Below are 13,526 nucleotides of genomic sequence, written 5' to 3' on the forward strand. Positions count from 1 at the left end.
GATGATGAAGAATGATAAATTAGCAACTGGCAGGAAACAGTTACTTGCTCTGTATGTCAGACCAGTGAAAAAAATAAACCACACCAAAGAAGTTCTCTGGATCTATCAAGCAGGAAAAATTCCAACTGAATAGTCACAGTACAGTAAAATGCAAATGGTCCTTGGCCTTACAATAAGACATTGCCCTGTCTAAAGACAAAAGCAATGATCTCTGAAGAAAACAATGTTCCCCAAAACTGGGACTCCAATAGTATTCTAAAATGGAAAATAATTCATTAATATAAATCAGCCTTGGAAATACAATGTCTGATGTTGCTATATCTACATAGCAGTAGTCCTCCTTCAAATTGCAGACTTCTCTGTTGCTACTGAGTAGGTGAATACTCAGAGGATAAATCTGCTTCTGGGACTACACAGAACTTCTGGGACTAAACAGAACTTCTGATCCTTTATCATAACTACTCTACCAAATAAAAGTCCTTTCCTGGAAGGAAACCAATGACTCAGTGAATGAATATATCGAATCCATATAAGGCGTGTACTCTAAAGTCACAAAGTCAAGTCACAAAAAATGGTTAAATCTCTAAGCATTAGACTAGCTTCTAGTATGCATCACTGCTGCCGTTATGGAGCCAGAAATGTAGCAGAAAGTTATTCAAGGGAATAAAAAGCAGCATCAGCAAAAGAAGAGAAGTTGGATGTTAAAGATACCTAGAGATCAGTTGACATCAATTGCCTTCAATATTGTGCTGTAAAGGGCCTCATTACAGCTTTTGACACTAGCTCTGCCTTCAAAGCTGTTTGTGGCTCAGTGAGATATGATACAACTGTTGTCACTGTTCTTGTAAATTGAATGAAGTACCAGCTGCATTAAAATCAGCCAGGCCATCTAAGAAATAAATTTCAACACCTGTCTTGACTGGGACTTGGAGACATGCACTAACAGTACAGCAGAGACCTAAACTGTTTTTACACAGCCATCAGGCTGTCATCTTTCTTTGTAAGTACCATTCAGTTTGGGCCACTCTCACAATAATTAACACCACATTAATGCAAAATTTGTAAGGAGAGTTTAATAAGTTTTATTGGATGTGCTTAGCTAGTAAGAAAGGTGATAGGATTTTTACATACAAGCATTTTTTCAGGCTTTCTCCTTCAAAAATTTAGCCTCTCTTAGACCCTCTTTCTATCACTATTTTGACAATACAAGTATTTCTACAACAGGTGAAAAGCTGCATACAATATAGCCTGATTGTGCAGGCTTCTGGCATACTTAGAGTCTTGGCTCATGACAAACATACTACTTGGGAACATGGCTTTAGCCTGTAAGCTGTGCCTTATTTTCCTTCATTTCCATAGATCAGGAAGTAATTAAAACTACCTACCATCCCCAATGGGTGATTCTTTTTCATGCTAGCAAAGATCTTATGACTCTTACAAGCTGGGGGAAGGCTCTCCCAGGAGCAGAAGTGAACTTGTGAAATTGCATTGAGATTAAGTGGGGGTGAGAAATGGATAGAGGTGACTACACTTAAATACCTTGATGAAAAGCTATTGTTGTTAATCACATTAATGCTGCTTTTCCTTCCATATCCCCTGCAAGAAGCACACTCATTAAAAATTGTCCTGGTAGGAGTAGTGACTATGAAAAAGATGAAAACAATGCTTGTGTGCTTACTGAAATACCCCTTTCTTTTTGCAGAATTCCTCTAAATGACCCACCTTGAACTAACTGGTTTTACACTATCAGACAGCTGCACATTATTACACTCTCTGAGGCAAACAAGCTCAAATGAGGGGAAGAACATATCACAAATTCTTTTAATCTCACTCTTCAGGGAGTGTGAACCATGTTGCACATAAAAATATATAAAATTCTGACCACTCCTCCTTTACCACCTCCCTCTCACTTCCTTTTTTCTGCCAGACACTGTTCAATTTTTTAAGTCCTAACAGCACAAATACAATGAAAAAGAGATTAGTAGCTTGATCATACTTCAGACAGGAGTTAATGTCACCTTGACAGACAACCAGAGTGTTTTATTTTGACAGAAGATTGAAGTTAAGCCTTTTTTTCTCCAACCCTTCAAAGTACATCTGTTTTTCAACCCAAATATTTTTGTGGAAGGATAAAATTAAAATTAAATACATTGAAATAAGAGGCTCTCCTAAGCACTTTTTAAAATTTAGGCTTTTTTAAGGTCTTAGGCTAAAATATAGTGAAAAACTGGATTTATAATTTATGAACCATACAGTACTGTGAGGAAAGCTTACATAAAATATCATCCTTCTCCCACATATCCATACCTGAAAATTAGGGTTAGGATTGGGATATGGAAGCCAAGCAGAGCGAGAGTTCTCCTGGTATTTGAAGGGTCCATTAAAGGCCTGAGTTATGGCACTCAGATTGAAAACACAAACTGCTGAGGCTGCTATGCTGTTCCTGCAAAAGAAATAAATACATTAACCTATGCAATAACACTAAGAAGTCAAATTGCTGAAAAATAAATAAAAAGGCAGTAACTCTTCAATCCTTCAAGCAATTAATGAAGCAGATATGATCAGCCAGGAGATGGTATCTCAAGATAATGACAAACGATGAGCTGATTTAGCATAGTCATTGCATTTAGAATATTTGTCAGCCTTAACAAGAAGCTGGTGTGGGGAAAAATTCAGAACTTACTACTTTGTGCTGCTGTTTTAATAGCATGAGACACGTCTTTTCTAGGTACAAAGTTCAGGATGATATTATTCTCAGGGTCCAATGAAGTTTCTTCCATACAACAAATGACTACATAACATAAGTAAGGTTTTTCAGTGCATGGTATGTCTCTAGATCCTATGGAATGTCTGGACAAGACACGTCCACAAACAATCCTGTCTTCCAAGAGATGTTGTACAGCAATAAGAATGCAAGTTGCAGAAACCCATCAAGAGAAAACAACTTGGACTGCTTACAAGATATCATGTTAAAAAAATAAACATCAATAAATGGCAGCTGGACAAAACACGCAATTTCCTGGGTTTGCCTTGAAAATGTGATGTACAAGGCAATAAAGCAATTCTGCATAGTGCAAAGAATATAATCTAAAAGCTATGAAAGCTCCTAATATGGAAAGCTGCATTGTTCTTTTCTTCATTTTGAGATAATGGAATAGATAACGAAGGTGTCAATTGCACAGATTTCCTGTTGCAGCTAAAACTGCTGGCAACTGATCCACACAGCATTCTTCTCTGGTTTTTTTTCCCCACTATTTTTTTTTAAGCTTACCCTGGAATTTACACACGGATTAAGAAAACCTACTATAGAAACTCCATAATGATGGGAAAAAAACTCCAACTGAAAAAAGAGTTAGGATATACAGATTAAATACCAGGACAAAAGAGCAATTTGCTTTCTTATACTTGTCTCTCTTATTTCAAACGAGGCCAAAAGGAAGGCCAAAACTTGAAGTTCTATGCTTACAATTTCTGCAGAATCAATCATCATTGGAGCTGATAAATCCCTGCTTATATCACTAAATGCATCTCACTAATATTATTAACTGTACCAATATTTTCTTGAATTTCATGAAGTCCTATGAGGACATGAGACTCATGTTTATAGATTTTTTGGATAGTCTGAAAGAAACAAAATCAGCTTTTTATGAAGCAGTGGCTATAGTGGACTTGATAGTCAATGATGTATAAAAAGTGCATGTTTGGCTGTCAGAGAAATGTTTCCATATTTCCCTCCACAAGTATATTGATGTATACTAAAAAAGCATTAAGGTACAAAAATTTAATTTTAATTATGAAGATAATGAGACTGAAGAATTATGAACGCCATTAAGTTATATCTGATGCTATTTCATGAACAGAAAGGAATATGTTGTTCCCTGTCACAGGAAACCCTTTGTTTCTCCACTGTCACTTGCAGGCCAGAAAGGTGGATCATATGAGTTCCACAAACTATCTGTGAACAGGAGTCACCATGGGGAAGTAATCCCAGCTCTAAAATATTTCAAAAATACCTAAAAATTTAGTTACAACATTTGATGGCAGGCATTTAAACAGAGCAACTGAAAAACTGTACCCTCAAACCTTTATAATTAATTGATTCCTCTTTGGATAGTTCATCTCTCTTGGACAGTCAGAACATTGGGCCACAGGGGAAGAAGAAAGTAGAGAAAAGGTTTAAAATACTGTCTACTTTCATGTGGCAAAGGTAGTCTTAACAATAGCAAGCCCATTTTCAGGAGAGCCAGGAAGCATCAGGAACATCATTCCTCTTCCATGGCCAAAGCCCCATGGATTTTCTAGAGCAAAATTCCTCTGCTAAGACTTTTCATGGGAGGAACATGCCCAGGCTACTCTGACTTCTCAAGAAAGATCTAGTTGAAGAGAGTATGTGGATGCCACCTGACAAATACCTGTCATTTAGTACATCAACTAATCAGGAAAACAACAACAACAAGATTAAAAGTACCAATTGAAACAACAGCAAATTTTCTTATCCCCAGTAATCTCAAAGTCTCTGCTCTTCTCTTTACATAACAGTGTTTGGATTCCCTACATTATTCCATTGCAGAAACAGGCTGAGCTCGTCATCCAATGTCATGACTTAGGAATTGCCACAGCCTGGTGCAACCATCTCATCACTAGTCTTGCTAACAGCCTGAACTGCCAGCCCAGGGGTGAGCCTCAGTCTAGAAGATGCCTAAATGAGCTCAAATTCATGCTCACTGTCTAGAATGCATAGGGATTATAATTTGCTGGCATTAATTTGTGAATGCTTCCAACTGGTTAATGGATATTTATAAAAGGTAGGCATCCCTGTGTTCAGGGTTTAGATGCCCAAGGACCTTTTAAAATCTAGACAAAACTGATTTACACACCAAGACACTACAAGAAGGCTGGAGAATCAGAACTCGAAATCAGAAATTATTCCAGTGGTCTGAACATTGGGCTGCACAGCCATAACACAGAGTCTGCTCTTACTGAGCAGCATTTGAAACCAGTTATCATGTTTAAATTTAAAAAGGATATTTATGAGATAAATGTCTCTTTTTTTCTATGCCCATCCAACTTTTTAATATTTATCAAATTTGAATTTCTAAGACCAAATTGTACTTTCTTTTCCTTAATTTTACCTTATTGATATAACAGGTTCACTTAAAATTATGGTAAATTCTTGGTTTGGCCTTCAAATTCACATAAGGACATGTTAGAACTATATTAAAATACTTAAGAGCACCTCTTGTGCTGTTTTAGGTAAGATGAGTTCTCTATGACATGGCCAAATTCCATCATGCTAAATTCATGATTGTGTCACATTGAAATTAAAAATTATTATTTCATCAATACATAATGCATTTGCATATTAAAATAGTAAAAATAAAAGTTAATTACTTCCTAACAATAAGTGAACAATTTGGCAGAATAGTCTTTAACACAACTGGCTCCCTGCACTAAGGAAAGAATTAGAATTTATTCCTTCTCTCGTGTTTTCAACAATTCATGTGGGAAACATTTAGAACTGATACTTATTCACAGAAAACAGCGGATTGGGCAAAATAACAGTTTAAATTTATGATGTTTACTTGGCATATGCAGAAGAGAGTAGCTCAGAAGTTCTAGGTTTTGGCATCACAAACAGCAAGAAAATAAAATATATCATTCAGTCTACTTACACATTAGTGGTAAAAATGCCATAGATCAAGTCCAGTTCTGGCAGGAAGAAAGTACTCTGAAGTTCATTGTAGTAAAATGGAATTTCTCCAGGGCGAGAGCAGTTCAGACGAGCTTTCATGAAGGTAGTCCAGGTATCCTCCAGCACAAACTTGCCACCAATATCATTTTTGCACACCCGAGCAGCACGAGAGAAAACTGTTTTCCCACAGTCATGTTCCACTGCGTTTTCCCGGAAGAAGAAGTAGGTAAAGTTCCCAATATCATAAGATGACACAAAATTTGGTTCTGAAAATAACAGAAGGATAGATCATTTAGATCATTTATTGCTTTCTTGTGATATATGCACTCATACTAATGTGGAAGTTGGATTTATCTTCAAGCATTATCTTTAGATAAACACACTTTTTAATATCCTTTAGGGATGTGGCACCACAACATCTGAAAAGACCAGCTCATGTCCAGCTGGGATTATGAAATACATGGTCATGATGTGCTGGGGTTGGCTGGGTAAATTTTTAAATTCTTTTCACAGTAGCAAGCATGGCACTGTGTTTTGGATTTATGCTGGAAACAATGCTGGTAATTCAGGGATGTTTTTGTCATTGTTGAGCAGCATTTACACAGAACCAAGGCCTTTTCCTTCTCACACCGCCCCACCAGCACAAAAACCAGCTGAGCTGCCATCTGGGGTCAAACCACGGCATGTGGCTGACAGGTTTTGCTCTAGGTGTTTATAGAACAAGACTGTGCTGGGCAACCTTGGCTCAGCTACCTGTATTCCACCACCAAAAGTGTCTCGGAGGTTTCATTCTTCACATAAGGACACGGTGAATTCTTACAATGTAATTGCTTTAACTTTTAACTCTGTTTCTGCTTTGCCACCATGCCATTACTCCAGATGAGCAGGATAACGGGTGGTAATTGATGGTGAGTAAAAATGTGCTCAGGGGCTGTAATTAAAAGAAAAGAGAACTACACAAGAATATTTGATGGTAAGATAACTGCATTTCAACCCTATCTGGCTTAATGCTTTTGTGAGCATTACAGATTTCTTTTTTCTTATTAAAAAAAATTATTGAAAACTAATAAAAAAAACCAATCAAAAACCTGATGGTGATGAAGGAGAAATTAGAGAATATGTAAAAAAAATGTGTAAAACAACAGATGGCAATACTTATTGAAAGGAAAGAAAAAAGGAACAGTGGGATACCAAAGACAATAAACATGTGGTCCATTTCCTGTAAGGATTACTAGAACTGAGGACAGTCCATGACCTTAGAAGAGGCTGACAACTTGACAAGTTGTTAAAGGGAAGATAAATTTGATACATAGATTTGTGAAGAAGAGCCCCACTTGTGCAAGGAACCATTTTAGAACACTGATATCTCTGAAAAACAAGAAAACTTCAGTTTCTCATTTCCAAATTTTATTCTGAAGTGGAAAAAACAAATTTAAAAATTGCTCTAGAAATATCTGTTGTGAGGAAGCACTTCAAATAAAATTAATAGATTAACATTTTTTGACAGCACTATTGTACAGAAAAAGGCTGCTGTAATTTGATATAAGCATTTTACAGGAATATCTCAAACCTATCAGAACTTTGGAGGGGCACTAGAAAAGCAAGCAAGCTGGCATTGCCTCACAGCAGTCCAAACTGTCAGAAAACTCTTTTTCAAAGACAGACCAGATCCCAGCTAATGTGGCCTCTTGTGCTGCTTCCATCTCTATCTGCTGTGCTGAGAGTTCCCAGGGCAGGTTTTTGGCAGCAGTGATTATGAGCTGCCTCAGATGTATGAAGCTGAGCAGATCCAACAGTGCTCTCACTCCTCCCTGTAACTTTCACCCTCTATTTTATGAAGTGCTTCCTTGAGAGCAGTCTGGAACATACCACATTTTTTCTACATTCAGAGCTGCACAGGTATTCTGCTGTCAGATCACAACCCAACAATTTTAAGAACATGTTGGTGTCTTGAGCCTTCGTAAGTTACATACTATCAGTGCATTTGTATCTTTTAAAAAAAGGAATAAAAAAAGGCAAAATAGTTGGACAGGACTTATATAATAAGAAATAAAATTACATTGACAATATACAAAGAACTAAACTATTAGTAATGTTAACCCTACTAGAACCTTAAATCTTCATTCCCCATCTGTGTAAAACTTTCATTACAATAGGGATTTTGCTTCAAAGGCCTCAAAAGCTTCAAAAACCTACTGTGCAAATACTCAAGATCAGTTTGATCCACCCACAAAAAATATTTTGTACAAACATTAAAAAAAGGAGGCCCTGCCTTGCCATCAGGCCTGAAGATATGTCTCACTGGAGGCCCAGTGATATCTACATTGGCGCTACAGAATCTCACTGAAGAGTTAAAAAAAACAACTATTGGAATCATCCAGCATAAGGAATGATGAATTGCAAAAATAAAACAAACTTCACAAACTATAGAAGTAAAAATAATATAAAATGCATTCAGAATGTATTTAGGGCTCTTGAATATCCATGTCAACCTTTCAAAACACAGTATTTTAAAGTTGCATTGATAACCATAATAGATGCATAAAAAATACCTAGTACTCATATTTTATGGTTTCAAAACTGAGAAATAATATATACAACTGCAAACACCTACACTTTATTGATTATGAACCAATGAAATTGTGACCTGCTGTTGAAACTTGTGAAAACTTCTTTCATTTGCATTAAATGTAGTAATCTCAGAGTTACCTTAGGGAATTCAATGGATACGGAAAGATTATCATGTCAGACTTTGTTTATTTCATTCTCTCTTTGGGAAAAACAAACAGGGTCACCTCAAAACTTCAAAGGAAAAAGTACATCTCAGCTAGGAAAAATCAGTTCTTATGTGTCCAACTATTGTGCTGTGGACTGATATTTGTTGACATGGAAGCTTTACCATGTAAGTTTTTAATGCAGCAAATGAAGTGAATCTCTTGTTTCATGCTGACTTTGCAAATAGCTCTTGGAAGGGCAAACACATCTCATTTCTGATTTATCAGATCACCACAACAAGTGCAAGGATTCTGGTGTGTGGCACGATACAGCTAGTACGAGAATGTCAACCTGTAATAATGTCACAAATATTGTATATGACCTCTAGAGGGTTTTTTATATATTCAATTTATGGACGTGTCAGGCTGACTAGACTTTCCCAAATTAAATGGAACCAGTGTAATCAGGAAAGCAAGAAAATGACTGTAAATGTGACCCAAAACATAGCTCCAGTGTACATCACAGAGCAGTGTTACACAGAGCACAAGCCCAAGCACCAAAGGCACTGGGTGGCTAGTTAGTGCTGCCCCTGGGCAAACACATCACTCTGCTATTTCTGAAGTTTGCTCACTCAGCACAAATCCTGGGAATTTCTACCATTTCCTTCATAAAGCAGTGTGAGCACTGCCCAATAAGGATGCTTCCCCATAGACTCCTCTATGTTACTGCAAAAAAGACAACTCAACCATATGAAGCCAAGATAGTGCTTCAACCAGAAATAATATGATTGCATTTCTGAAGGTTGGAGACAAACCTACATTTTCTGGGGAACACAGTCTCTGTTCTTAATGTGAAGGCACTTAACAGGAAGACACAATGATTCCCTTTAGATTATTCACTCTTTCCACCTGCCAAAGGTGTCATGCATAAGCTTATTTCCTGGGCCTTTTTTATTTAGTGGTGTGGATACAGTCTGCAGGGTAAAAGGATAAGAGGAACAGTACAAGATTTTTTCTGTAGATAGAAATAGGAAATAGGAGCATAAAAGAGCTTCTTGAGAGCACCTGAGGTAGTCTTGGCCTCTTCTTGTTGTCTGAACTTAGAGCAAGAAAGTGAAGTTTTGCTCTTCAATCCATATAACTTCACTTCTGAAGCAATCTAACATGGCTTAATTTATATAGTCAGTGGATGCTACTGCTTCCAGAGTTAACCAAATGACAGGAAATGGTCTAACTTTCCTTAAGGAGGTAACAGCAATTAACCTTAAGGATTTAAAGGTCCAAGGCCTACCCTAAGCAAGTAAGAGCTGTGACTTCCACTGACTGTCCCTGTGCGATGTGACCACTCACATCTGAAGTGCAAGGCATTTGAAGACCCAATCCAAAGTGAAATTAATCTCAGAAATGTTAAAAGAAAGCTAAAATACTATTTTTTTCTGATTTAGACACAGATCATATTATATATGTATATATGCACACAATATAAGACACACACACAAAGACATTAATACATAATATATTCAAGATCTTAGGAGTCTAGATACTGCTCTAATGTTGAATGACATCTCTCTGGAACCTGTTCACTTGTTCACTGACCTCACTAGATCAATGAATCACACCACATTGTTGATCTCTAAAGACCCATTTCTTCCAAATAATTGTATTCAGCCAAATGCTTAATAGCATTAAATTCTAGAAAGACACATTTGAGGATTTTTGAATAAACTTCACATTTCAGCTAGAAATGCTCTCCAAAAGGGACACTTAAAGCATTGGAAAGAATTTAAGCTTCAGATGTGCCAGTCTTTATTATTTCCTTTCATCTTATTAACATAATCAAAAAAGTCCAGCAGCAGTTGCATTCTGCCATCTCTGGATATTCATTAAATATATTCATTTAGTTGTGGCCCTTTGCAGCTGTTGGGAAAAAAAGTACAGACCTTCCATTAGGCTGATCAAGGCATCACTGCTCATGAAGGTTTAGGGACAAATTTTATTGACAGAGTAAAATTTTCCTACACCATTATATGTCTCAAAAGTAATACATAACTTGTGGTCATCACAGCTATATCCATCCTCAGGAGCTGAACTGTAAAATGTTAAGTCCTGTATGAAACTGCTGGGAATGGTTTATTAATAGCTATTTTTCCTCTGTTTCACAATTACTTGTGATGCGTGCTAAAAATGCCAACCTGCCATAGAGTAGCTGGCTACCAATCTATTTGGACTATTTCCTTTGCAATGCCTTAGCTCTCCATGATTTCTTTTAAATTCTTTTCCTTTTGCTAAATTGAAAATTTTATAGGTATGGAAGAGCAAGGACAGCAAAATACACTAAAACTGGGTATCCCAGACATTTTTTTTCCAATCTTCTCTTATATTGCTGATAGATTTTATAATACAATTTAGCATAATCATAAAAGTGGATGCTCACTTATTACTTTTTTACTGATGTACTCTAATAAATTCTGAAATGCAATTATTTCTTTTCTGAAAAATTGTTTTCAAATATGGTATTACAAAATCCCTTGTTTTATTTCCTGTTGTTTATTTTAAATAAATCTCCTTCATTTTCAAGGTAAAGTGTTCTTACATCACTTAATACTTTGCAATATATTATATCCTTTTGCTGATGTAAATTTGCCAGTGGCAAACTTAGTCACAGCAGCCATTCTGCACTCTAACCTAATACTGAAGTCCTTGAAGTCACACCTGGAGTTCAGTGGATTTTGTCACCTATATTCAGTCGATAGACACCTTGCGAAGCCGTGTATGTAAGGGTGGGGGGGGGGGGGGGGTAAGTGTGAAAAATACATAGGGGTTTCATTAATTTGCCCAAAACCTCTAGAAATTTGGAGTATGGGGATCTATCAAAAGATATGGAAGCTTGGATGGTTACTTAAAAGTGAATCCAGAATTCCCAGACACAGAGGAATCTAGTGTTCTTTAAGGAGATTTTGCCAACCAGCTGTCATGGTATGGAAAGAAAACCCAATTATGATGGCTTAGCCATTTCCCTCCAAATATTTTCACTGCCAATTTTTTTTTCTTTTCTCTGTTTTAGTCTTTCAGGGAAGGAGACAAGTAAATGACTTTCCCTGCAGACTTGTTCATTTGGTTTGCATGGCCAAGCTTTGGTGAGGGGGCTACAGGGGGGGCTTCCATGAGAAACTGCCAGAAGCTTTCCTCATGTCCAGCTCTGCCAATCCCTGGCAGTTCCAACAGATGGACATGCCACTGGCCAAGGCTGGGCCAATTAGAAATGGTGGCAATGCCTCTGTGATCACAGATTTAAGAAGGAAGAAGAGTTATTGTGCAGTTGTAGTTGTGGCCACAGAAGAGAGGAGTCAAAGAATGTGAGAGAAGCAGCCCTGCGGTCACCAAGGTCAGTGGAGAGGCAGGGGCAGGGGGTGCTCCAGGTGCCAGAGCTGAGATTCCCCTCCAGCTGGAGGTGAAGACCATGGTGAAGCAGCTGTGCCCCTGCAGCCCATGGAGTTCCATGGGGATGCAGAAATCCACCTGCAGCCTGTGGAGGAGCCCCATGCCGGAGCAGGTGGATGCCTGAGAGGAGGCTGTGACCCCATGGAAGGCCCATGGAAAGAGGAGCCCATGCTGGAGCAGCCTGTCCTTGAAGGACCACACCTTGTGGAAGAGTGACCAAAACTGCAGCAGTTTGGGAAGGACTGTTGCTTGTGGGATGGACTCACACTGGAGAAGTTCATGTAGAACTGTCTCCCATGGGAGACACGGTGCAGCAGGGAAATGACCCCTCTCCCTGAGCAGAGAGAGTGATGGGTGATGAACTGGGCATAACCTCCATTCCCTGTCTCCCTGTACCACTAGGGTAGGAGGTAGTGCTGGGAAGGAGGGAGGCATGGGGGGGAAGGTGGAGGTTTTAAGGTTTTCTTTTACTTTTCATTATCCTGCTCTGATTTTGTTAGCAATAAATTCAATTCATATCTCTAATTTGAGCCTGTTTAGCTCATGATGATATTTAGTGAGTGATCTCTTCCCATCCTTAAATCATGAACCCTTTGTTGTATTTTCTCTCCCCCCTCCAGCTGTGGAGGGGAGTGACAGAAAGGCTTTGTTGGTGAGTGCCTGGAATACAGGCAGCATCAACCCATTCCAACCTGCTCCTCTTTTCCTTTTTCTTTTTTTTCCTTTTTTCTTCTCATAATGAAAAGGAAACCAATTTCATAATGATCCTCTTCCCCTTTCACCTTAAGGCTTGGTATGTCTGCTGTTGAAATTCCATCTCTATCTCCAATATTTCTGTCACAGAATCACACAGAATCAGAGAATGAGTCAGGTTAGAAGGGTCATCTCACTCAGCCTCCCTGCTCAAGTCAGGTCATCCTAAAGTACATTGGTCAGGATTCTGTCTGGGCTGTTCTTGAATATCCCCAGTGAATGAAACTCCACAACCTCTCTGGGTCATGTGTTCCAGTGCACAGTTACTCGCACAGTAAAGACATTATTCCTCATATTCAGGTAACCTTTCAGTCCCCTCCTTTCTTTGATAAATGCTGGTCTTCATGTGTTCATGTTCCCTGAAATTTGAAATTTTCCACCTTCCCCTGACTGAGATGCATTTCAGTCCTAAGTTCCTTCATTCTCTCTGGGTCACTGTGTATCACAGCTGTGTGCATTAATGAGGGCCACACTCCTGTTGTGCCTCTCTGCAGCTGGGAACAGATGATCTGCTTGCAGCCGTGTCCTCCTTCCTCATCCAGCCTCTCTGATTGGCACCTGACATAAGCAGGCTGGATGAGATACAAAAGACCAAGCTCTGTCCTCAGTAACCTCCTTGTGTTTTTAAAAAATGGTAGGTGGACCTTGCTGGTTTACCTAGGGTAGAAAAGAACTAAAAATATCCTAACTCCATGGGTAGGGCTTGTTGTCTACCATTTCAAACAGGTAAGGAAATGCTATGAAGGTGTTTTCTAATAACTTAGTCTGGCACAGGAAAAAAGAAATTAGGGGAGGCACCTCCACCTCACACCAGCTTACTGCTCTCCTACTCTATCACTGCCATCAAGGAGAAGATGTAAGAATTTGAAATAAAAAACACAGCTTAACTGCTCAAATTTTTCCTCTGGTAACTGCTCCAGTGAAGA

General features: G+C 38.4%; 1 protein-coding gene across 2 annotated transcripts in view; it reads right to left on the minus strand.

Annotated features, from left to right (window-relative positions):
- SEMA5A (semaphorin 5A) overlaps nt 1-13,526 on the minus strand; it is a 310,103-nt gene that overhangs the window by 114,102 nt on the left and 182,475 nt on the right. For both annotated transcript variants that reach the window (XM_054284906.1, XM_054284907.1), the window contains exons 10-11: nt 5,673-5,958; nt 2,308-2,443 (exon numbers count right to left, since the gene is read on the minus strand). In XM_054284906.1, the coding sequence (XP_054140881.1) occupies nt 2,308-2,443; nt 5,673-5,958 (422 nt within the window). The remainder of the gene's footprint in view (nt 1-2,307; nt 2,444-5,672; nt 5,959-13,526) is intronic.

This window comes from Melozone crissalis, unplaced genomic scaffold (assembly GCF_028551555.1).
Source record: "Melozone crissalis strain CALT ecotype California unplaced genomic scaffold, PUWL_Pcris_2 ptg000042l_1, whole genome shotgun sequence".
NCBI lineage: Eukaryota > Metazoa > Chordata > Aves > Passeriformes > Passerellidae > Melozone > Melozone crissalis.